General features: G+C 40.8%; 1 protein-coding gene across 1 annotated transcript in view; it reads left to right on the forward strand.

The window, feature by feature from the left end:
• LOC130274546 (collagen alpha-1(VI) chain-like) overlaps nt 1-26795 on the forward strand; it is a 133656-nt gene that overhangs the window by 89486 nt on the left and 17375 nt on the right. Inside the window, exons 23-32 of the mRNA XM_056522987.1 lie at nt 1249-1299; nt 6478-6513; nt 7290-7352; nt 7949-8014; nt 12643-12678; nt 17901-17937; nt 20368-20376; nt 21679-21812; nt 24749-24861; nt 25010-25193. Coding sequence (XP_056378962.1) covers nt 1249-1299; nt 6478-6513; nt 7290-7352; nt 7949-8014; nt 12643-12678; nt 17901-17937; nt 20368-20376; nt 21679-21812; nt 24749-24861; nt 25010-25193 — 729 coding nt within the window. The remainder of the gene's footprint in view (nt 1-1248; nt 1300-6477; nt 6514-7289; nt 7353-7948; nt 8015-12642; nt 12679-17900; nt 17938-20367; nt 20377-21678; nt 21813-24748; nt 24862-25009; nt 25194-26795) is intronic.

Here is a 26795-nt window from a genome sequence, read left to right on the forward strand (position 1 = left end):
TTTATTAAAGGGGTTTTGCAGAAGTTTTTTATTAATGATCTATCCTCAAGGACCATCAACATCAGATCGGTAGTGTGGCAACATCCCTCCGATTCACTGTTTTCCAGAGCCTCAGGGCCCGCAACACACAGTGAATGGAGCCAAAAGCAGATGATTATATACATTTGTATCAAGGCTATGCTGTTTTATTGTAGCTTATCTCTCATTAAAGTGAATAGGAGCTTAGCTACAGTAACGCAGTATAGCCTCTACACATGTATTGAGCCCTCTGCTTCTAGCTCCATAAATTCTAATAGAGTCCTAAATGTGAGAACATGACCTTACAGATACCAGCTGGAAAAAATAAATTGTACCAGCTGGGTAAAATAAACACATAAGGCAGAATCATACAGAGGGAAAACACAGAGTCTGTAGAGAGAGAGCGGGATTATATGCCAAGCCAGAATCTTCCCCAGAAGGGGATATTATCGATCTGTAGATAGCTGTTTGAGGGTTATTGCCCCTTGTCAGTACAGAGAAGGATACAGGCAGGCTATTGATAGGCTTTCAACATTGGCGAAGGGGAGTAATGTGCCTCCTTAAAGGGGTACTCCCCCCCCCTAGACAAGATGTCTGATCGTGGGGGTGCCGCCGCTGGGGACCCCCGCAATATAGCATGCGGTACCCACCTGTTTCTGCTCCAGAAGCGCTGGAGGGTCTGGGTCCCGACCACCGTCACACCCCCTCCCATTGACTTGCACTGAGGGGACAGGGCGTGACGTCACAGACTTACGTTCCGGTGGTCGGGACCCAGACCCTCCAGCGCTTCCAGAGCAGAAACAGGTGGGTGCCGTATGCTATATTGCGGGGTCCCCAGCGGCGGGACCCCCGCGATCAGACATCTTATCCCCTATCCTTTGGATAGGGGATAAGATGTCTAGGGGTGGAGTATCCCTTTAAGGAGACTGCCAATCTTGCCTTTGGAGTCTTACAAGCCATTCAGTGTTCCATGGGAAAAAGTTTCCAATTTTTTTAAAGAAGGAATCTTGCTCTGCAGAGCAACCTCCCGGAGGTGGTTTACCATACAATTAATGTCCAACCCTTAAAAGAGCTATAAAACATGATCAGCGATTCTATGCCAAGTCAAAATCTCCTGCAAAAGGGGAAAGCAGTAGCTGAATAGACTTGTGGAGTACAAGCAGACATGAGAATGTGCGGTAAACACAATTTGTAGTGTAATATTAAAATATAACATTTTCTTGTTATTAGGGTGAAGAAGGGGAACCTGGTCAAGGAATTCTTGGATCACCAGGATTTCAGGTAGGGTAACTAAAGGGTTTGTATGAGATAGGAAAAAATGGTCCAGAAACAGTGCAACATTATACTATGTGTCTGGTATTGGCCTATCGCATTCAAGGGAAAGTACAGCCTGTTGTCAGAAGTGCTCCTGTTTTTGATTCTGGACAAACTAAAATTATGATTCACTTGTGTATCAATCATGAAAAAAATAATTAATAGTTCACCATAAATAATATATTGGCTGAAATACAATGACACAAAAGTTCAATAACCATACAAGACAATTATTCGCAAGAGACCACTGATCCTCTACCAGAGTCCTTTTTAACTGCACAATGCGTTTCAGGACTACAATAAGAAAATCTAAGAATAAGACAAAAAAAAAAAAAAAATGAATTCTTGACCAAAAATCATTATTCTTTTTACTGTTTTATTAGAATATTCTTAGGGATTTTTACCAGAGGAATGATTTTGTTGTCATTATCCATCTATGCCTTGCCTATACTAGACAATTTTCTGAAGGGGAAGGGCATAGTCAACATCACATGCATGCAAAAGTGTTAAGTAACCTGCTGCAAAAGATTCATAGAAAAATCTAGTTGCCAGTGTCAAATTTGAGTGGTGGTTACTAATCAGAGAGGGCTCTAGATTTAGTGAGGCCTTAGGTAAAACTCGATCATGAGGCCCTTGCTGACATACATACTTAAAAAAGATAAGCAAGCTGTATGATGTTTGCTGCATAGCAAGATGTTGTGCCACAGCATGGGTTAATAGCACCTCATATGTGTGTATTTATTATTACCACCATATTGATACTGAATAAAAAACACAATAAACAGACCAATATTCCTCCATACAGCAACCATATTGTAATGATCCCAGCTCTGCATATGCACTAAAGACAGTATAAGTGAAAACAGTTCAGTTACATTCAGTGACTCACAAGTGGCGTCTTTTCTCTTTTCCCCAAAAAATGTAGATAGCCAGATACACAAATGAGTAAATAGGACTTAATCACAGAAAAACCGTGTTAGTTCCTATAAAACATAACATTTAATCAATATGCCATAAAATAAATGACCACCAAATAAACAAATAAACACCAATAGTGCCGCAAAAACCTAAAAAAAATTAGCCTGTGGAAAAATGCGATGTCCTTATATTCAGTATATTCAGGGAAAAGCAATCAATGTAAGGGGTTCATCAGGGGACAATCAAAAGGTGAACAACAGGCTGATTTGATATGGCAAACAGGGTAAATAAACACAAAGTTGCCAATGTACTGATAGATTGGTCCACTATGGTACCACTCACTCAGACGCCCAGGATGTTTGATGCTGATATTGGGGGATCAAGATGACGGTCCTCCCTCCTCTCCAAGCGGCAGGGAAGGGAGGACCGTTGCTTCGATAGGAGGGAGGACCGTCATCTTGATCCCCCAATATCAGCATCAAACATCCTGGGCGTCTGAGTGAGTGGTCCCATAGTGGACCGATCTATCAGTACATTGGCAACTTTGTGTTTATTTACCTTGTTTGCCATATCGAATCAGCCTGCTGCTCTCCTTTTGATTGACCCCCGATGAACCCCTTACATAGTTTGCTTATCCCTATAGTTAAAAAGGGGGGGGGGGGACACGCATCGGGACTTACAGTATATCCAACTGTTTATAATATACTGAATATAAGGACATTGCATGTTCATTTTCCACAGGCTAATTTTTTGAGGTTTTTGTGGCACAGCTAATTTGTGTTGGTTTGCTGCACTATTGGTGGTTAATTGAGTACTTTTATTTTATGGCATATTGATTAAATGTTAAGTTTTAAATGAAGTAACAATTCGGTTTTTCTGTGATTCTTTCCTTTTCTCTATCTGGCTCAGACTGCCGTGAAGACTTTTTCCAACCATGACTTGTCTCCACAGAAATTTCCAGACAACAGTAGGTGTATAATTGCCCCTAGTAGGTAAATAGGTAGGGAGTCCCCCCAGTAGTTAGTTAGGTAGGTAATTAATACCCCTCATTAGGTAGATGCCCCAATAGGTAGATAGGTAGGGAATCCCCCAATAAAGTAGTAGCCCCAGATAGGTAGGTTATTTTCTCCCCTCCCCTCCTCGCCCATGGCTCCACCATAAAACTGGTAAACTGATCCCAGGAGTTCAAGCAACAGCCTTAAACAATACACAGACTGGCCTAAATATTAAAAGTAAGATTCACATGAATGCCAAGATCCATTATTTCCCAGCAGAATATTCCCAGGATCAGCACACTCCCTCCCTGTTTCGGTAGTGCATCTTGGTGCCAACCCTTCCCCAGGTAGGTGATGTACACACACACTGGTCCGTCCACACATTGTAAAGGAAAATGTGATTTATCAGACCAGGCCATTTCTCCATGGTATGGGTGTGTGGATACAAAATCACATATGCAGCAAACCTCTGACACCTTTTTTGTTATAGCCAGCATTAATGTTTTTAGCAATGTGTTATAACGGCTCGTTTGTAGGATTGGATCAGATGGGTTAGCTTTTGGTCAGCAATGCATCAGTGAACCATGTTGCCAGTTCATAGCCGTCCGTCATTGGACATTTTAACTTTAGCCTCTGTGTACCAGGAACATCCCACAAGGCCTGTTGTTTTAGAGATATAATCTGACCCAGTTGTCTAGCCATCTAAAATTGACTCTTTGACATTCAAATGTCTAAAAGAAATGTGTGGGAACACATCATTTTCCCACTTCCAACACATCAACTTTGGAACTCACTTCCCTTTTGTTGCCTAATATAACTTACCCATTGATAGGGGTTATTCAGGTCTCAAATTTTCAGACAAATTATACAATCACTGTATTTTTTCTCAGCAAAAATGTCTGTTGAATTTCTACTTTTTTTTTAACTTTTGCACTCTTTTGAACTTTCCAAATGTTGAGTTTGCCAAACCTAGCTATTTTGAAACAATGGAATTTTATCACAATGCAAAATTTGCTACTATTTTGCTTGGCTTTGAATATTATCAGATGTTATCTTAATACATTCAGACCAGGCACAAACCCTGTACACATTTGAAACTGAAATATTTGAAGTATATTTACTAAAAATGTGCCAGATTTCTTTAATTAATTTAGACACTTTTTGCACCTCACTAGACAGTGTTTAGAAACTTTGTATGGCTAAGCAAAAGGTATGGGGCTTCCTGTACTCCACTATATTCTGGTAAACGTCCTCGACTACACGGACATTTATTTGACCATGTGTGTGTGTGTTAATGTATGTCTGTTAGTTTGTGTGACTCCAGCTGTCTTCCGACTCCTACTGTTTTTGTATTTTATTATTTTGACAACACTGCCCTAGCACTTAGCTGGGAGGGTTTGTCATCGTGGTTGTCGATCCGTCACTTAGGGCAGATAGGCAATAGGTAGAGACAGTGGCTGTAGGGCTTCACTTTTCCCTGCCCATATGTGACACCAAGTTTATCATTCACCATGAGCCACTGTGATAAATATGTTTTTCTTGGTTTAGTTTTAAAGGGGTTAATCACAGATTCCCATGTAAGCCTAGGCCCAGATGGGACTAATTCCCAACACTCGGGATCCCCCCCCCCCCCCCCCCCAAATATAAAATGTGACTTTTATTTCAAAACCCTTAAAATACTTATTAGGTGAACATATATACAAATTTAATATTAAAAATACATGGGGAAACTAGACTCTGAGTGGTATTTATGTATCCACTTTTTGATAGGGGATTACTGTTATTGCTTGTAATTATCTTCCTTTATTTATACAGTACTGACACTTTATTCTACCTACTCCTATGCATATAAACAGTATTAACTCCCTAAGTTAGTCTGTCCCTATGCGATTTAAATATCCCTGGTGTACCCTCCCAGGGTGACATTAGTTTAAAAAGAATCTGTTATCACTTTCAGGGTGGTCCCCCAGTAACATATCAAAAATTCTTGATCAGTTGGTGTTGCATTTCTAGAGCAAGCCAGAAGAAGTGCACAGCTGAGTGCTTCTCCCCACAGCTTGCTGCAGGAGACAGATTATATATCAAGTCTATGAAGTAAATCTAATGCAGTAAGACAGCTTCAGCCTCATGCTTCTCCTGACTCTAAAGATCAGAGGAGATCTGAACACCCCTAATGCGATCAAACAAAGCATTTGATATGTCTCTATGACTCATCAAAGATGTTGTGTTTTTTATATTTTTTAAATGAGGGGCCATGAAGAAAGTGCAGGAGCTGCGCTCACTTTATATACAGCGGGTCCCGGCTGCTATCAGCAGTCTGGGATCCGCCGGTAATGGTGGACATCAATGATCATGCTGATACTGCCATTAACCCCTTCGGATGCCTTGATCAATGCTGATCACAGCATCTGGGGCATACAGAGACTCATTGACCACCCACAGTACAATTCCAGGGATCCATTGAGTCAAGATGGCAGCTGGACAGGGCCGGCTATGCCTATAGGGAAAATAGGGCACCCTCTTGAGGGGGGCCTTGCTCGGCCTGCCACAATAAAATTAGCCAGCAACAGAAGTAACAACCACCCGTTCAGTCTAAAACATGTCTTTGTTGCCACTCTAAGAAATAAAAGCTGACATAAAGCTATTAGACAATTCTGAAAAAACTTCTCCAGCATGTTATCGGCAAGGTATTTTTTTCTGAATTTTTTTCCTTAGTATTCTCTATAGAACTTGAAAAATGGCCAAAAAGCTACATGTAAAAAATATTTAAAGCTATAACATATTAAACATTAAAGCATGAAGGAGGCCTAACAATGTGTAAAATGTCAGCAATCCATACTGTCTGCAGAGAACTTGATCTGTTGACACCATAGAAGTACTATACAGTAAAAAATAGGAAACGCTAACTATCTTACTACACTACAGGACTGCAGCGAAGGTACAAGGGAACTGTTACACCCAGCAGCAGTCTATAATGTTTTAGTTTCCCTGCACTATTATGATAAGAGCTGGAGGACCTGCATTAGCAAACCTATTTGTTCAGATTAGAAAGTGTGAGCACATGTGGAAAGTTGCCATTTCCCAACACAGTCATGTACAAAGGTTAAATTCTTACATTCTGCACATAACATTTAATGTAGTTTATGATAAGTGGAAATCACCTGAACACATGAATGTAAAACTTGTTTGGCAAGAAAAATAAAACTATAATCTAATCTGAATTCTCTTTCAGGGTTTTCCAGGACTAAGGGGTAAAGATGGTCCAAAGGTATTCTTTGCAGTTACTGTCTTTTTGTGTGTTAGGCTGGGTTCACACATAGTATTTTGGTTAGTATTTATAGACAGAACCAGTTACATTTTAATAATCAGCGATAATGTATTCTCAAAAAATAAGCTATTACTTTTTTGGCAATTACAGATGAAAATGTATAAAATATAAAATGGAAATTTTATGCTGTGTGAACATTCCCTAAGAAAAAAGCCATACACTGTGCATGAACCATAACTACCAAAATCCCCAAATTTTCATTTTCAGTCCAAATTATTATATGAGAAACTTACTTTTCAGTACATGTCATCTGTACAAAACATTATTGTATTCTTACACATTGGTATCCTGATGGTGAACTGCTTATGCTCTGATTTAGTTGGGGCAAGCATAGAAATACCAGGCTCTACAATCACTATCAAGTTACTTGGCTGAAATGCAGTCTCTGTTGTCACCAAAGATGGTATAATAACCATTAACTATTTTTCTCTTTTTTGCCATTACAGTATTTTAGCTTATTCCAACAGCTATAGCCCAAAAAATGTATGGGCTATGGCAGAAAAAAGGTTTTGGTCAAGGGTCTGAGTGTTTAGATCCCTATCAATCTTTAGAAATAGTCGTAAGGAATCCCACGGTTAAGTGGAATACCCAGACCTCAACCAAATGTTCCTGCAACATGTAAAAAAAATTTTTTCTATAATGATAGGGGTGTTTTACTAATAGCAATAACATAAAACATAAATAAGAGTATAAATAATATTTTTTTCTTTTACTAGGGAATAAAAGGTTATCCTGGAATGAAAGGAGAACAAGGTTTAGTTGGAGATGATGGAGAAGATGTAAGTCTATTTCTATACAATAAATAGATCCAGTCCTAGCTTTAGGAGAAACAAAGAGAACTTTACCAAAATTGCATTGTGAGAAGACAGCTTTTCATATGTACAGCAGGTCAGACTCAGTAAATTGTTATAATGATATATATAGTAAATGTCAATTCAAAGGGGTATTCCGGCTTTAGACATTTTATCCTCTATCGAAAGGATAGGGGATAAGATGTCTGATCTCAGGGGGCCCGCCGCTGGGACCCCCGCGATCTCCCTGCCAGCACCTGTAGGGAGACGTGGAGATGTGACGCAACACCACGCCCTCTAGTGATGTCACGCCCCTCCCTTCAGGTCTATGGGAGGGGGGGTTTAATGGCCGTTTCGCCCCCTCCCATAGACATGAAGAGAGGGGGCTTGACGTGATGTCACGAGGGGGGCATGGTGTTACGTCACATCTCCAGTTCCGAAAACTTCCAGTGTCCGAGCCTGGAGACGCAGCTTCACACATAATGCGGACGAAATCCGCCTTCGTCATCACAGATTAATAATACAATCTAGCATGCTTTTATATACACTTACCCACTGTTTATTTATTTTTTTACTTTGAAAAGAACACCCAATCTGGAAAAGAAGGGGAAAGAGGGCCTAAGGGCTATGCAGGGCCACCAGGAGAACAGGTATGTGAGAATTGTTTTTCACAAAAGTTTCCTCTGTCGTATGATATCATAATGCTTAAAATGTCATAAGCTAAAATTAGACCTGAAAGCTTTGGTAGCTGTTGAGCAGTAGAAGTGAGGTGAGTGGGTGCAATGTGAAAACAGTTTTTTTCTTAAAGTGCAAGTTTAAAAATCAGCCAATATATAATAAAATAAGTAAAAAGGAAAGATAGAGAAAACAGAACAAGGATTCCAAGACCAAATAAATGGAAATGTAAAACCAATAGTCTCAGACACAGGAAAGTTATTCCTACTAAGAGGAAAAAGGGGATATTATAATTCAAGAATAACTTTTATACATGATGCACACTCTTCTCAGCTAAAACCCTATGAATTCATTTCTTCAGTCATGACAATCACCTAGGTTACATTATAAAAAAAATATATATGACACTTTCCTATTTAAATGGTTCCCAAGTAGGATCCCAATCCTTGTACATATGTATAAAAAATCGCCACTTAATATATTAAGTTTTTGGTCCTTTATTAAGCAATATTTTATACACATATATGATGATTTGGTCTTTTCAAGCCCTCATAAGAAATCTGGATTGCTGCAGAGGTAAAGGAAGCTGATTCAGAATGGTATAATACAGTGAGAGAGGAGTGCGGTATATGTGGCCTCAAGTCCTTAGCGATTGAGGTCACATATACTGTCCTCCCTCACTCACTGTATTTTACCTGCAGCTTCATTTACCTCCACAGCAACCCAGATTTCTGATGGTCTGATAAGACTGAAACTTCATATATGTGTATAAAGGATTGCTTAGTAATGAATCACGAACCTAATATATCGAGTGCCAAATCATCTGGGTTAAATACAAAATTGTATTTTAAAGCAAGTGTGAATCAATATAGAAAATGTCATGCTGGGCAGGGATTGAGTGCAGCCCTAGTCTTGCCCACTCCCTCTGTCCCTGCCTACATAGCTGGTCCACAACCACATAGACAGTCCCTTTCTAAAGTGAGGGACAGTCAAAAATTCTAAACAATAAAATACAATACAGTAGGATGTCTGGGAACAGCTGGAGGCACATAAAACTAACAGAAATAAAACTAAACACACACACAGAAAGCCAAGTCTAAGCCAGGAGATAACTGAGTACAATAAAGGAGAGCCAAAGAGAAGTCTAGAGACGAGCCAGAAGATCAGAGAACCAGATAAGACAATAACATGCAGAGAATGCTAGCTACAGTATAAGAACTTTCACAGGCAAGGCATGAATGAAAGAGGCTTTCTTAAATATCCCTGAGCTGCTAGCAGGAGGATTCTAATAGGTTCAGCAAGCTGAACCACACCCAGTAGCACAGAAGTGTAGTCACAGCAACCAAAATAAACAACAGGCTAGAAAGCATTAACCCTACAGGTTCTGGCATAACCAGTCATCAAAGAAAAGGCCCATAAACATGTATACATTTTTTCCCTGTAATCACTTAATTTCTATTCAAAATCCTAATAAATTTCCCCACATTATTTAGCGTTTTCAGAAAGGTTCACGCAAATTGCATGTTATTTGTGATTAACATCTAAAATGTAAATACATTTTATGGTTAACCCCTTAAGGGGTTACTCCGTGGGCTTTTTTTTTTTTAATCAACTAGTGCCAGAAAGTTAAACAGATTTGTAAATGACTTCAATTTAAAAATCTTAATCCTTCCAGTACTTATCAGCTGCTGTATACCAAAGAGGAAATTATTTTCTTTTTGAATTTCTTTTCTGTCTGACGGCACCTCTGTCCGTGTCAGGAACTGTCCAGAGCAGCATAGGTATGCTATGGGGATTTTCTCCTGCTCTGGACAGTTCCTGACATGGACAGAGGTGTCAGCAGAGAGCACTGTGGACAGACAGAAAAGAAATCCAAAAAATAAATAAATGAATTTCCTCTGTAGTATACAGCTGTTAATAAGTAGTGAAAGGATTTAGAAAAAATTTATAGAAGTAATTTACAAATCTGTTTAACTTTCTGGAGCCAGTTGACTTAAAAAGACCTAAAAAAAAAAATGTTTTCGACAGGAGTACCCTTTTAATGGCTGTGCCGTTTCTGAAAAATCAGCTGGGAACTTGGCTCTGAGTCATTAGGGTGGTCCCCGGCAGGTTGAATAACAGATTTCTCCTTATTTTCATATAGAAAGAGATCTGTCAATCAGGATATTGTCATGCATCAAAAGAGGCATGGACTCAAGGGACATAATACTCCCCCTTTATAAAGCATTGGTACGGCCTCACCTGGAATATGCTGTTCAGTTTTGGTCGCCTATACATAAAAGGGACACTGCGGAGTTGGAAAGGGTGCAGAGACGCGCTACCAAACTAATATGGGGCATGGAACATCTTAGCTATGAGGAGCGATTAAAGGAGTTACAATTGTTTAGTCTTGAGAAGAGACGTTTAAGGGGGGATATGATAAACGTATATAAGTATATTAATGGCCCATACAAAAAATATGGAGAAAAACTGTTCCAGGTTAAACCCCCCAAAGGACGAGGGGGCACTCCCTCCGTCTGGAGAAGAAAAAGTTTAGTCTCAAGGGGCGACGCACCTTCTTTACCATGAGAACTGTTCACTTATGTAACAGTCTACTTCAGCAACTGGTCACAGCAGGAAAAATTAACAGCTTCAAAACAGGATTAGATACATTCCTGGAACAAAATAACATTAATGCTTATGAAGAAATATAAAATCCCATCCCTTCCCCAATATCGCGCCACACCCCTACCCCTTAATTCCCTGGTTGAACTTGATTGACATATGTCTTTTTTCAACCGTACTAACTATGTGACTAAGGTCGGCAGATCATCATGATGACTCAGGGCCCTATTTCTGGCCTAAGTTATAACTATGTTGTCCAAAAATGTAGTACATGGTTAGGATCTTTCTTCTCACATGCTGGCTTCCCTGTAAAAAGAAAAGTGCAGTGTAATTGCAAACAATTTTACTGATATCTTACTAAACTCAAGTGATAAAACTATTTGGTGCAATTCTCGAGAGGCACAGAAGCTTAGAAGCTATATTCACACAATCTTGTGCAATTTCATAAACATTACAACCAAAACAACCTAAACAGAGTTATCACAATCTATACAGAGTTAGGACAGTTTTCTTTTCACCCTGTGTAACTTCAGACAAGACCAGACCCCACAGGCGCTTCCTGTTTTTTATCTAGTGACAACTTCCTATGATCAGTCCTAAATTAAACTGGACTGTAAATACTTTCCTACTACTTTAGTGCTCTGTAGGCTTTCTACGGGTTACTAGGTATCACTCCAGCTCAACAAAGAAAACACATTTTACCACACCTTCCATTGTTTCCTGGATCAGGGGTCAGACCACTGCTCACAGAACTGTCCCAATGCGGTCTACTAAACAGAACCTCCAAACTAGGCCACACTCAAAGAAATAACTTCTCAAGCCATCTTACCAGCCTGCAGGGTCACCAATTTCCACCACAGCATTCCACCAGCCCAACAGAATGAGGGATTTCCCCCCTGAGCTCCCAAAATGGACCCAACTACAGCCTCCCCAAGATTTCAGCACTCAATTACTCACCCAAATGGAAGAGCTATTAAAGAATGTGGTAGGGTCATCCAAGTACTGGTCCCAACATTCAGATCCCAGCTGCCAGTAGCCTATTGGTCTACATTTCTGCATGTTTACACATTTTACTTGTACTAGAGAAAATATGCACTTATTTTTATGTATATTCTCTATTCACTACATACAATAAGGGCTCATGTAGACTAAAATATTATGGTTCTAAACAACCTACTAGTTGTACAGAGCTTTATTATGTTATCCATAGGAGTATTTGGGGTCATACTGTGCTTAAATCTACCTCATACAGATTCATTTGGTGGATGGGAATTCCTTTGGATTCTGTATTACTCATGTAGAAGAAAAAGTGATATCCTCCATCTTATTGCTGTCAAAACTGCTGCGGACACAAATGCCACAATGTGGCCTTGTATGGAGAAAGCATACAGTGGTACATGACTAACCCGGGTCTCTGTAGTATGAAGCAGCTGATACTGTGTGTGATACTATACAGCCTTTGTGCTCTGTCCATTAGGTCTATAGATGAAGATTAGAGATGAGCGAACTTACAGTAAATTCGATTCGTCACGAACTTCTCAGCTCGGCGGTTGCTGACTTTTCTTGCATAAATTAGTTCAGCTTTCCTGTGCTCCGGTGGGCTGGAAAAGGTGGATACAGTCCTAGGAAAGAGTCTCCTAGGACTGTATCCACCTTTTACAGCCCACGGGAGCACCTGAAAGCTGAACTAATTCATGCAGGAAAAGTCATCAACTGCCGAGCCGAGAAGTTCGTGACGTATCGAATTTACTGTAAGTTTTCTCATCTCTAATGAAGATGTTTGGACTGACCTTCATTTAGTTTTTATACGCACAGAAGCATTTTTAATACTGAATTTAATGTGTGGTTGGGAGCAGATGGGAAATAATACAGGAAGGGTCAAGAGTCACTCCTGAAACATTTAAATATTTTGGATAATCTGTTTATTCGATGAAGCTCCAAACAGCTCAATATATTTATATCCTGAATAAATTGTTAACATGAAGCTTATGTGTTGCAGGGTCTCCCAGGAATGCCAGGACTCCCAGGACCAAATGTATGTGCATGTGAGCAAATGATCAACTGTTCATCCTTTATTTACAAATTGTGTGTACTTCTAGGAAACATTAGCTTGATGTAAAACTACTAATGGCCCAGATATAATGAATAAACCAAGCCACCAAATATTAACAACTACTTAGTGTAAAACATGTTAGAATAAAAAAAATGCCAAAATATATGTGGAATCCAGGAATTCAGATACTCCAGTGTTGTTGAGAAACTTAGGCAGATGGGTGTCAGGGAGAATAGCTGTCACATCTTCTGTTACTGAATCACTTAGTCACCAGGAATTGCCAAATGTAACAATCCATAGAGAGAGTCCTCCTTATTGTCACTTATAGCAAGCTATACAGTTATCATGCTGAATGTAGCAGGAATAAACACAAGCAATGGGGTACCAAGAAAAACCGCAACCTCAGTAAATGTTTCACTATAGTATATGAGGCAGCTACAGTATATCCGTTACAATGCATCTTGACTGCCTGGCCTGGTGATGGTAGCATTCCTGCTATAATTCTATCAAAATGGAGTTTTAAATCATCCTTTAAACTATAAGCTGATCCATGTCATATATATGTAAATGTTGTTGATACAGAGCTCAAAATCACCTTTTCCCTTTTATACCAGTATAAAGTTAAACAACTGAGATGCCTGCAGATCCGGCATAATCTAATAATAAATCAGTCTTCAGGATTTTCCCAATTGATTTTTCCCTATTGGTGGCTGTAGATTTAAAGGGGGACTCCGGCCCTAAGACATCTTATCTCCTATCTAAAGGGGAGAAGATGTTTTAGGGGCGGAGTACCCCTTTAAAGAGCTATTGCTTCTAAGCAAATAGAGCTTTTCTTCAATTGAATTCAATTTAATTTACAGGTTTGCTTTTGTAAAGATCTGTGCGTGCAGTCACCTGATGGAAACTTTAGACAACAGAATCTCCAACCAAAAATCCAAGGGCAGCTGGTGCCTATTGTCGGTCCCTATAGATCACAATGTATTCTGAGCAATATTCCGGTGAAAGACTTATCAAGATCATCCTTTTGGCGGCAGAATTTTAGTGGCAGAAGTTTTGCCGTTGAAATTTCATAGTGTGCACTGTGCTTCAGAATTTCTGAGCAGAATTATGCTTGGAAATTCCATAGTCTGAACCCAGCCTTATTGTTTTCTCCCAGAGGACACAGTTGGAGGAAAAAAATGTCTATAGATGTCTATACTTTTTAATACAGTTGGGCCAACTGTATCCCAACTTACAGTCAGATGTATTCTACACACACACTCTTTTGCTATATGCTTGGCTATTGAACTCAATAGGTAAATTATACATCAGGAGATTCTTCCAGCACTTAACAGACACAGACAACAATAAACTAAGAAATATATACCGTATTTTTCGCCGTATAAGACACACTTTTTCTTCCCCAAAACTGGAGGGGAAAGTTGGTGCGTCCTATACGGCGAATACACACCTATCTTGGCGGTCCCTGCGGCTATCAACGGCCGGGACCCGCAGCTAATACAGGACATCACCGATCGCGGTGATACACTGTATTAACCCTTAAGACGCGGCGACCAAAGCTGACCGCCGCGTCTGAAGCGAAAGTGACACTAACCCGGCTGCACCGGGAGGGACCTTACCTGCCTCCTAGGTGTCTGCTCCATGCTGGGATCAGATTCACAGAAAAAACACTAAAACATTAAACTTTAATAATTATCCATTTTAAAACGGATCCATTATAGATCCAGTGGCCAACACACAAAGAAAACTTGAAAAATAGAAAAATATATATGTATATATATTGCTGCATACAGTCCCAATGATGGGTAATAAATGCAGTCTTACAAAAAATAGTAAAATTACACTCAGAGTATTGCTCAATCTGATAATATGGTATAATGAATACCTACCTAAAGGGTGGGTAAAAAGGTAGGGAAAAGATGGGACAGGGTGCTATAGGGAAATATATAGGCCAATTGGTGCGTGCGGCCACTACTTAACACTTACCCTATAACCACCCTACAGCTATTCCTGCCGCTAGGCGGAGTGAACGCCCTGATAAGGGCGGCCCCGCTCCGGAACCTAAAGCTAGACCGTCCCTAGAGTGCCCTGATCTAACACAGTGGGGAAAGAGTCTCACTATCTCACTGGGGAGCCCTGTCTGGCTATAGGATAGGGATTGGATACCCTAGGCTATTTGTATTAATATACCAGTCGGAGAGTAGTGGATACTCAGGTAGAGGATATGCGGGGTTACCACCTAGGTTAATCCTACAATGTGGGGTACTTATTTAATGTGGATGCGTCCTATCACCTAGTACTCTTGTATAGGAGATGAAGATATCATATAGAGGAATAGGAAAATATTAGTGTATAGAGATAAGTACTCCACAAGTTGTAAAAAATAATGTCATGCATAGAAATAGCAGAAAATATATATATAGTTGGTCAGAGATTCGATCACTAATACCAAGCTGTCAATACCGCAGACCATCTCAAAACCACAATAGGCCTGATATCACTTATATAATATCTGCATATTGTATAGAAATCAACCTGATGTATATAAAAGGAAAGCTGATACTTATCATATTCTGATTGAGGATATACTCTGGTGTAAAGTCCCAACGCGTTTCACCCCCCCCCCCCCCCCCCCCATTCATCAGGGGACAATCTGGGGGCAGTCAGGGTGGGAGATAATCCTGGATGGCCGATGGAGAGCAGGATATATGTGGACTGCTTGTGGCCATGAGCAGTCCACATTTATCCTGCTCTCCATCGGCCGGGGGGGGGGGGGGGGCGTGAAACGCGTTGACACTTTACACCAGAGTATATCCTCAATCAGAATATGATAAGTATCAGCTTTCCTTTTATATACATCAGGTTGATTTCTATACAATATGCAGATATTATATAAGTGATATCAGGCCTATTGTGGTTTTGAGATGGTCTGCGGTATTGACAGCTTGGTATTAGTGATCGAATCTCTGACCAACTATATATATATTTTCTGCTATTTCTATGCATGACATTATTTTTTACAACTTGTGGAGTACTTATCTCTATACACTAATATTTTCCTATTCCTCTATATGATATCTTCATCTCCTATACAAGAGTACTAGGTGATAGGACGCATCCACATTAAATAAGTACCCCACATTGTAGGATTAACCTAGGTGGTAACCCCGCATATCCTCTACCTGAGTATCCACTACTCTCCGACTGGTATATTAATACAAATAGCCTAGGGTATCCAATCCCTATCCTATAGCCAGACAGGGCTCCCCAGTGAGATAGTGAGACTCTTTCCCCACTGTGTTAGATCAGGGCACTCTAGGGACGGTCTAGCTTTAGGTTCCGGAGCGGGGCCGCCCTTATCAGGGCGTTCACTCCGCCTAGCGGCAGGAATAGCTGTAGGGTGGTTATAGGGTAAGTGTTAAGTAGTGGCCGCACGCACCAATTGGCCTATATATTTCCCTATAGCACCCTGTCCCATCTTTTCCCTACCTTTTTACCCACCCTTTAGGTAGGTATTCATTATACCATATTATCAGATTGAGCAATACTCTGTGTGTAATTTTACTATTTTTTGTAAGACTGCATTTATTACCCATCATTGGGACTGTATGCAGCAATATATGTCACGATTCGGCTGGCTGGAGGTGGATCCTCTGTGCCAGAGAGGGATTGGCGTGGACCGTGCTGGTGGACCGGTTCTAAGTTGCTACTGGTATTCACCAGAGCCCGCCGCAAAGCGGGATGGTCTTGCAGCGGCGGTAGCAACCAGGTCGTATCCACCAGCAACAGCTCAACCTCTCTGACTGCTGAAGATAGGCGCGGTACAAGGGAGTAGACAAGAGCAAGGTCGGACGTAGCAAAAGGTCAGGGCAGGCAGCAAGGATCGTAGTCAGGGGCAACGGCAGGAGGTCTGGAACACAGGCTAGGAACACACAAGGAAACGCTTTCACTGGCACAATGGCAACAAGATCCGGCGAGGGAGTGCAGGGGAAGTGAAGTATAAATAGGGAGTGCACAGATGAACACACTAATTAAGCCAGCTGCGCCAATCAGTGGCGCAGTGGCCCTTTAAATTGCAGAGACCCGGCGCACGCGCGCCCTAAGGAGCGGGGCCGCGCGCGCCGGGACAAGACCGACGGAGAGCGAGTCAGGTACGGGAGCCGGGATGCGCATCGCGAGCGGGCGCCTCCCGCATCGCGAATCGCATCCCGGCTGAGAGAGGTATTGCAGCGCACCCGGTCAGCAGGTCTGACCGGGGCGCTGCAAATGCGAGGATGTTGCGAGCGCTCCGGGGAGGAGCGGGGACCCGGAGCGCTCGGCGTAACAATATATATACATATATATTTTTCTATTTTTCAAGTTTTCTTTGTGTGTTGGCCACTGGATCTATAATGGATCCGTTTTAAAATGGATAATTATTAAAGTTTAATGTTTTAGTGTTTTTTCTGTGAATCTGTTTTGAGTACACTAAAATCCTATTATATGGTGATTTGTTGTCCATGCTGGGATCCCCTGCATGGCCGGCGCTCTCCTTCATCGTCATCACGTCATCGCACACGCCGCCCTGTCATCCAATAGGAGCGGCGTGCATAGCGATGTGATGGCTGCGACGGAGAGCGAGGATACTGGGCAGCAGAGACATCCGGAGCGACGGGGACACCCCAGGGACGCGGCGACAGCGATGGAGGGCGACATCCAGGGCAGCGGTGACGGGTCCGGAGCGGCTGGGCAACTACAACTACAACTACAACTCCTGGCATGCCCGGACAGCCAACGGCTGTCCGGGCATGTTGGGAGTTGTAGTTTTGCAACATCTGGAGGTCCGCTGGTTGAAGATCACTGTGACCTATACTTTACATTGTATTCTAGATTTTCCTCATTTAAAATTGGGTGTGTCTTATATGCCGGAGCGTGCTATAGTGCGAAAAATACGGTACTTTTTTGAAAAATACAAGACTTTTTAGAGAAATGCCTTAATCATAACTAAAAAGAAAGTCTAATGTAATTTCACATAACATTTTTGTTTCCTTAGGGGGCGATTTTTAGACAGTTTTATTATTATGGTTTTGCAGTGATTTTGTATAAAAGGTTACTTGTTTCTGATATGCTCTATTTTCTTTGGAAGTTTTTTCCATCATTTCATAAATTCACTTTGACCAGTTATTCACATTAAACACAAAAATACTTTGCTTTTATTTTTTAAGGAGTGTGAAATACTTGACATCATCCAAAGAATGAGCTGTAAGTAAATATTTTATTATACAACTTTATTAGGCTGCATTCACACCTCGTTTTCAGCCTACGGTTGCCGGATCCGGCTGGAGAAGGGGAAAACCGGGCACTACCGTACCCCAGCCGGACCGGCACTGAAATCCACTTACTTTAATGAGCCGACCGGAGTCAAACGGTGACGGCGGTCGGCTCATTTTTGACCTGTAACTGGTTTCCTGACCGTAGTATACTACGGTTTTAGATCCGGTCACAAAACCGGATACAGGTCAAAAATGAGCCGACCGGAGTCACCGTTTGACTCCGGTCGGCTCATTAAAGTAAGTGGATTTCAGCGCTGGTCCGGCTGGGGTACGGGAGCGCCCAGTTTTCCCCTCCCCTAACCGTAGGCTGAAAACGAGGTGTGAATGCAGCCTTAGACAGCTTTCAGGTGCTACCAAAGTTTAGTAGCATGTAAACCCATGAAAAGTTATAGATTGGCCACGAATATAAATGTAATATTTAATTAATAACAGTTCATTAATACATGATAGAATAAAAATCTATTGGCACTATGAATTACATACACGATTAACAAAAATAATACAAGATAAAAATGGGGATAGACTAGAGAATACAGCAACAGTGAGGCAAGGCCATGGCATCTATAGGCAAATTAAGAGTAGAGTTCGGCCTCTTGTGACCAACTTAATGCAGCCAGTGGGCACAAGTGATTGACAGGGCAAGGAGCCAATGGCTCTTTGCTCCATCAAAGAAGCGCTGAATTTAACTGTAAAATGTGTTTATAGTTAAATGTAGCACTGGCAGCCATGGCAGCCAACTGACTAACCATTTGGGAGACCCACTGGGAATCTGCCTGGCCATTTGACAGTCCGGGCCTGGCGTGGTGGGGTAGAGAGAGTTCAGAGATGATAGATACTGTACATGTGCCTTTGAAGCTACAGTAACTACTGTTCTAGGAGGTATTTCTCTCTAATACAGTACATCATAAAATTACGAAACCTTCTGTCAAAGTATAACACCACAATGAGCGGAACCAATTAATAGCCTGTTATTCTGCACTACCAAACTCTGCTACATATGTTTCTGATACCCACTTCAAACTGCATGTAAACATTATAACTCATATTGTATACTATGGAGTTTATTAGTGTGGAATGTTGTTTCAGGCTTGCATGATTCCACACACATGATTCAGGAACACACAGATCGGGAAAGTGCTGACTATCTTTATCTTGGTGGGAATTTCCAGCCATTTATTCACAAGATTTTTTGTGAATTCAGTAGTCAATAGGTCAGGTTATAAAAACTCACCCCTTTTCATTTTGGTTTATTCTGGCACCACCAAATTGTAGCATGCAACCCGACAAAATTGGGTCCACAATTGTAAATCAGGGTCTTTATGTATTGTTTTAATTGTGAATCCCTACTTCACAGCAAATATTCATTAGGTTGCTTAAAGGGAACCTCACATGTTGAAAATGCGGTTCAGTCTTTAGGCAGCTCGTAAAGAAGCTAAACAGTTTTTGGGGAAATGATTTATTATAACAATTTTTTTTATTCATTTCTAGGTTTTACTTAGTGACTGACAGTGTATAAGTGTGCATACAAAGATAACTGTCAATCACTGAGTAGGCAAATGGGAGAAAACAAAAAGGGACCACAAAAAGGCGCCTAGTGTGTTATTCCAATGATAAATAATAGGTAAAATGTATTATGCTCACCTGGAGCGCAATACAAATGCGCATATCACCCAGACTCAGTGGCTACGAAGTTGCAGTGAAGTCCAGAGGAATTGCTTGGCCGTAGGGATGTGCAGACAGATGGCAATCCGTCCAAATTAGGTAGCAGCAAATTGTGGAAAAAGTCCCTCGATAGGCGCTAAACCTCAGTAAGGAAATCACAGATGCAAGATGGTAATAATAGACTTATAGTTTAATCACCAATTACGTGTTTCGGGTGCCTAAACCCGAAACGCGTCATTGGTGATTAAACTATATGTTTATTATTACCATCTTGCATCTGTGATTTCTTTACCGAGGTTTAGCGCCTATAGAGGGACTTTTTTTCAAAAATTTGGTGCAATCACTGAGTAGGACCCATTCTATGGCCAGGATGAGAAGTGGTTTATATGAATTACTAGTTATATTGTATCTGTCCAAACAAGATGTATATCAATTTTCTCGGCTTTTGCTACTTTATAAAATGCTGCCTACAGACTAAACTGTATTTTCAATGTGACAGGTTCCCTTTAAACTGAGATATATAATGATATTTCCAGATTCCTCTCATTAGTTGCTGGAACCTGCACTGCCACAATTTATTTCTTGCTATTTCACTGCTGACTTTATTATTTAATCTATTGTTCATATTCATAGTTCTCCACGCTATTCCAGTATTACTAAGAAAATAACTATGCTATTCTTCATTTCTCTTTTGCAGCTTGCTGCGGTGAGTTACACCAAACCCTTTAAATTCATGTTTGCATATTTGTATTTTCATATGTGGACTTTATTAAATTTATATCTCTATCTACTTGCATCATATTGACACATTAAAATTAGTTTATCTCTGGTACCCCTACTTATTCATATTAATGTTTTATTAAGTGTTTCCATCCTCACTGGCTATGTCAGGGATACTCCCATAGAATTTCCTAGGCAAACTTGCTGCTATTCAACTGTTACACGCCAATCCCTAGCTACTGTACACACAGTGATCCCCTGCTACACTCAGAGATCTTTTCTGCAGGTTATTGCTGTGTGTAGCAGATCAACATGTAGCAGTGTTAAAGCAGGGGATTGCCAATCCCCTGCTTCAGCTCGGCTATGTAACGACAGATGGTAAAGTGGATCCGCTGAACCTGTGTGGATGATGGCGTGGGCCATACCAGGGAGCGGAGTCTAAGGTGCCGCTGGTTTTCAACAGAGCCCGCCGCAAAGAGGGGTGAACTTGCAGCGGCAGGCCGCACCCAAATCGCTACCCCTGATACGACTCATCCACACAGGCTGCTGAGGTGTAACGAAGTGCAAGAAAGATGAGGCAAACTGCTAGTCGGGGACAGGCTGGAAGGTCAGGACAGGCGGCACTGTAGCGTGGTCAGGGAATGGAGCTGAAGGAACTGGTACACGGAATAGCAGAACACGCAGAAGGTACGCTTTCTCTCAGGCAGCAAGGCATAAAGATCCGGCAGGGGTCAAGAGAAAGTGCGGGGTAAAATAAGGTCAGGACCAGACAAGCACCAATCAATGGTGCGCTGGCCCTTTAAATTACAGGAAGTCGGCACGCGCAAGCCCTAGGAGGCGGGGAGATGAATGACAGCCCGGCGTTCGCATGCGGGCGCGTCCCGCGATGCGAACCACAGCAGAGCCAGCACGGGAGGACGGGGCAGGAGTGCGTCTGACCGCAGCACTACTCGTAACAGGCTACACACCTATCCCCTAATGACCCCCTACAGACAAGATCACTGGGTAGCAGTGTACAACAGCAAGTGATCATCATAACAGCTGAATATGAGCAAGCTTGCTTAGGAGATTCTATACAAGTAAGTCCCAACATGGCCAGAAGGGGCTTTCTGCACTAGAGATTATGGTAGCACAGAGCTACCAGAAAAATTTTATTTAGAGAAACTGCAAAGCTGTAGAAATTTATATGCACAGTTAAACAGACCTCCAGAGTACCTCTCTTACAATATAATCATAACAATGATGATGAACTTTTCCCAGCCTTAAATCTATTGATATTTTTGTACAGAATGTCCATGTGGACCAGTCATGCTGCTGTTTATTCTGGACAGTTCTGAAAGTGTGGGACTCAATAACTTCACTCTGCAGAAGGAATTTATCCTACGTGTGATCACCAAAATCACCAGGCAAACCACAAAGATGGTATAGTGCACAGTAATAGAATATACGTAAAAGAGAATTAATTTCCTTTAAATTTTTTATTCTGTATCAGTGTATGTATGCATGTTTAACAAATGGTCTATATGAGAAAGTATATCAAGAGGTCTTACACATCTGCATTCAGAACTCCATTCGGGAGTTTGTTCAAGTGGCAAATACTGAGCTGAATGGTATGTTGATGAGGTCTATCTAATTGTCGGTTTGGTGACCGTTGTTTTGAAATTTTTAAGCGGAGAAAAAAATTACTGCCTGCAGTATTTGTTTTTTGTCCTCTAATGTCCCGCCGAGCGGAATGAAAGCTGATGTGCACATATTCTAAAGTGTGCTGCAATAAAAGAAAAATTGCACTTGGGGCTACGAAAAATTGTGTGAATTAAAAATTACATTTTATTTTCTTATACCATAAACCCTTGAAAAAAAACTGGAAAAAAATTTATATTTGTGTAAATGTTATTAGCTGGGAGTGATGAATTAGCCCTTTCTCAAACCATGAGGTATAGTTACAAGATCACAGCATCTACACAGTTTTGGGGTGCGTCATTGGTATTTCTGTGGCCTATTCAGCACCTCCTGATGTAATTGCAGAGTGTGTCCAGTTGTCATAGCAGTCCAAAGTGGTCTCTAGGCCTGTGTGGCTGATGTGACAAATCAATTTTGTGGGCTGGCTGGGCAGGCTCTACCAGTATAATGCACTGCATAGATCAATGCAATACATATGTATTGTATTGATCTATATAAGCACTTGTACGATTGCTTATAAATGCCCCATGGGGAATAGTAAGGCTAGTAGAACAAAAACTATACAAATTTGGTAAATTTATCTTACTGACCCACGGAATAATCATCAGATGTCAGTTTTACTGAATGGTGAAAAATGATTGCCCCACAAAATTATGCAACTGCATTTTTAAATTTTTATTTTGGGCTACAATTTTTTCTGGCTTTGTAATAGAGAATACAATTAAAAAGTACAGTCTGTCCCGCAAGAAAAAAAAATTACTTCTCTAAAAATTATATGGGTGAAGTTGGTAAGGGATTAAAATTCCTAGTGAATGATGCTACCAATGCCCATAGGACCCAATGTATGCCCCAAAAAATATTTTTAGTATATTTTAGGTGGTTTATGGAAAAAGAAACAAAAGAAACAACCTGTGTATGGTGTCTAAAAAGTATAATAAAGAAACTCACTAATATAATGTTATTAGCCATACTGCACAGATCTCTCCATATCAGCTTTGCTCTCTCTCTCTTGTAGCTGTAACATCAGGTCACATTCAGAGCTCCATTCCCTGCTTCCCCCTCCACTCCTGTCTGCTAAGGACCAGACCATTGATGTGAAAGGGGGAGCTTATATTTCTGTTCATTAGATTTTAAGGCAGGTGGAGACCTTTCTCAGTCACAGCTGTTTAATTCAGACTGGGCTCAATACTGTCTTACCTGAGAAATGCTTCCTGCTGCCTTAAAATCTAATGAGAAGTAATATGAGCGCCCCTTCTTCACATCAATGGTCTTGTCCTTAGCAGACAGAAGGGGCAGGGGGAACAGAATCTCAGCTTTCAGAGAGTGTAACACAACGTCACAGCTACAAGTGAGGAAGCACAGCTAATATGGAGAGATCTTTGCAGTATGGTTAATAACATTATATAAGTAAGTTACTTCACTATACCTTTTGATATGATGACAAACACAGGTTATTTATTTCGCTAGACAACCCCTTTAATATAACATTTTTCACAGTATTGAAAAACATAGTTGTAACACTCACGTTTCAGAAGACAGGAACTCTGGTTAATGTGGATCCGCTGGACCTGTGTGGCAGATGACTTGGACCGTACCAGGGAGCGGAGTCTAAGGTGCCGCTGGGTTTCACCAGAGCTTGCCACAAAGCGGGATGGACTTACTGCGGCAGGCAGCACCCAGGTCGTTACCCCTGGCACGCTCGACCACACAGGCGGCTGAGGAGATGCGAGGCACAGGCGGGATAAGGCAGCTTGTAGTCAGGATAGCAGAAGGTCAAGGCAGGCGGCACAGTAGCATAGTCAGGACGTAGCAGGAGTTCAGTAGCCAGGCGGCAGAGGAGTAAGGTCAAGTCACAGAACAAAGGATCAGATACACGGCAAAACAATACTCAGGAATGCTTTCTCTCAGGCAGAAGGCAACAAAGATCTGGCAGGGAAGTGAGGAGGGTGGAGGAATTTATCAATGAGCCACAGGTGAATTACAGTGAGTGCACTGGCCCCTTAAATCTTAAAGCTCCAGCGCGCACGCCCTAGAGGACGGGGACATGCACGCCGAAGCAGAGAGGCAGAGGCGGGGGCAGGAGAAGCACCAGGCGAGTGACGGACTGGGGCTTGCATGCGGGCACGTCCCGCAATGCGAGTCCCAGCCTTGCCAGCAGCAGGTAACAGGACCATGCGCTCATGGCCAGCGTGTGCGGCCGAAGCGCATAACGTAACAATAGTGTCATATACACTTTTCAATACAAAGGAATTTCACAAAAAATGTATACTGTGTGGTATATTTTTCCAATAATAGTCAATATGAAATGCATGCAGCAGTATGGCATATGATAGCATCCATTATGTTTCGTATAGGTAGGGAGATTTATATTTTTTTTTTCAGAGCTGGGAGGTCTGCATTGAACATAGGATGCAAAACAGAAACAAAGCCCTAGTGAAAATGTTTTATGAGTTGTTTTTTTTACTGTAAACTATTCTACTGTATGCTTAGTTTACGACAGTCCATGGACTTATTTATTCTCTTTAGTTGAATAGATGAAGAACGACATCTAGTGGTGCAGTGCTGTTGTTGCGTAGCATGCAAAGCATACAATCACAATTTTTTTTCTATGTAACAATGGTGAATACAATATATTATTTTCTACAATATCTTGTATTTTATTGATCTTTCGTTCCTAGAATAAAGAAGTTGGTGCTAATCGTTTTGGGATCATTCAGTACAGTCATGAAGGGAAACAAGAGCTTCTTTCTACAGACAATCCCAACATTAAAACACTTGCCCAGTTTAAAAGGTAACAGTTCTCATATACAGTGCATACAATAGCTCTACATAAATTTTTTGGGCAGTGGGGGGTCTTGGTTTTTTATGTTTTCTTCTTTATTCTGTGGTTTATCTTCCATTATTGTAAATTTTATATGTTCTTGCTCTTGTTGTTTCAGTGCTGTAAAGAACATGCAGTGGATGGCGGGGGGCACATTCACAGGAGAAGCATTAGATTTTGCCAAGCAAACAGTGAAGGACTCCATACTCACCCACAAAGTGGCAATAGTGATGACAGATGGTAGATTTGACACCCGAGATCGTAAATCCTTGGCCTCGCTTTGTACAGTGCCAAACATGAATGTAAGTAATATCCATTTTATCTACATAATTTGGGCAGTCACAATAGTGAACAGTGTTGAAAGAAATAAAACTGATCAATGACTGGGAATACTGTATGATCAGGAGTAGGACCAAGCAATTACAAAGAAGCAATATGATGTTACACAGAATCCGTTATTTGATATAGTAAAAAAAATTGTGCTATTAGAAAAAAACTCAAGATGCATAAAACAAGCTATGATATTGCTATGTCAATGGAAAATCAAAGTTATGGTACTTGAAAAGCAGAAACAACAAAAATGCAGTCAACAGGAATCGCTGCATTAGGAAGCGGTTATGAAACAAATCAGCAATTAAACTACATAAAACTATAACTATGACATACAAGAAGGTAAGAAGAAAACCATTAAGAACTTTTAGTACTTGTTTTTGATGAAATTTTGTTTCATTTAGCTCTGGCTAGGTTTATATCTGTTTGTTTTTGTTTTGTTTTTTCTTTTCAAAAACAACCCAAAAATGCCACAAGTGCCGCACAGTTTTTTGGTGAGCTGAAAGTCTGAAAGGATTTATGAAATGTCAAACCCACTTGGCTTTTTTTCTTTTGGCGTTTTTTCATTCTTTGGCAGTTTTTCTGCAATTTTGGGCTCAGGGGCAGTTTTCCAAAATCACAGTATATTGCGACTATGGCATTTTTTTTTTTTTAACAAAATCTTAGCGATTTTCTCCCATTGAAGTCTATGGGGGAAAATGCCATAAAAAAGCCCACATGGGTTTAGCATTGCAGTTTTTCTGGCTTTATTTCCCCATTTCTTCATTTGAAATCTTTGAGTCACATAATTAAAGAATCACATGACTTGTCATGATAAAAACACAGCGGAAAAGGCATCAAAGAAAAAATGGCTAAAGACTAAAATCCACTATTTTTGAAAAAATTGTACAATTGCATCTTGGGAGTGCAAAACAACAGGACAGTTTTTTTGTGGTGTTTTTATTTTTTCCGGTCAAAAAGAAAGAAAAAAAGAAAACTTTGCCTCAATTTGGCATATAAAAAAAACCTTCAGTCAGTATGATTATGATGGGAAACACATAAAAAGCAAATGTTGCTTTGTGAATTGAATGACGAGACAATATCTACTGTATAGCACAGGGATAAGGGGCTCATAACTTAATTAACCAGTGATAATTATTCTTTGCAGCCATGTACAGTATCCTCAATATGAATGATTCATTCTGCACCAGGACTTTAACCGCTAATACTAAGTTCATATGACAAGATGAACTCTGATCAGACCAGTGTTCCATCTGTTTTATACATCCATATGTAGCAATATGCTAATAGGATAGTAACAATGGTATAAAGTAAGATAGTTTCTATGCTCTCAAATTTGTTTTCTTACCAGTATGTGAAAGGTGTTTACAAGTGTAATGCAGCCATCGTGCGCCTGGGTAATCCTAGGCGCTCGCTCTGAGAACTTGCCGCACACACATAAAAGAAATGGAGGGTGCAGTGTCAATCGTACAGCAGTACCAGCGCTGACATAAAGGGGCATTGGGAACCCCTGACCACGCCTATCCAACTGTTGGTGACTCCACAAAAAAGTATTTATTTTAAGATGTTCATGA

The sequence above is a fragment of the Hyla sarda genome, chromosome 5, assembly GCF_029499605.1.
Source record: "Hyla sarda isolate aHylSar1 chromosome 5, aHylSar1.hap1, whole genome shotgun sequence".
Lineage (NCBI taxonomy): Eukaryota > Metazoa > Chordata > Amphibia > Anura > Hylidae > Hyla > Hyla sarda.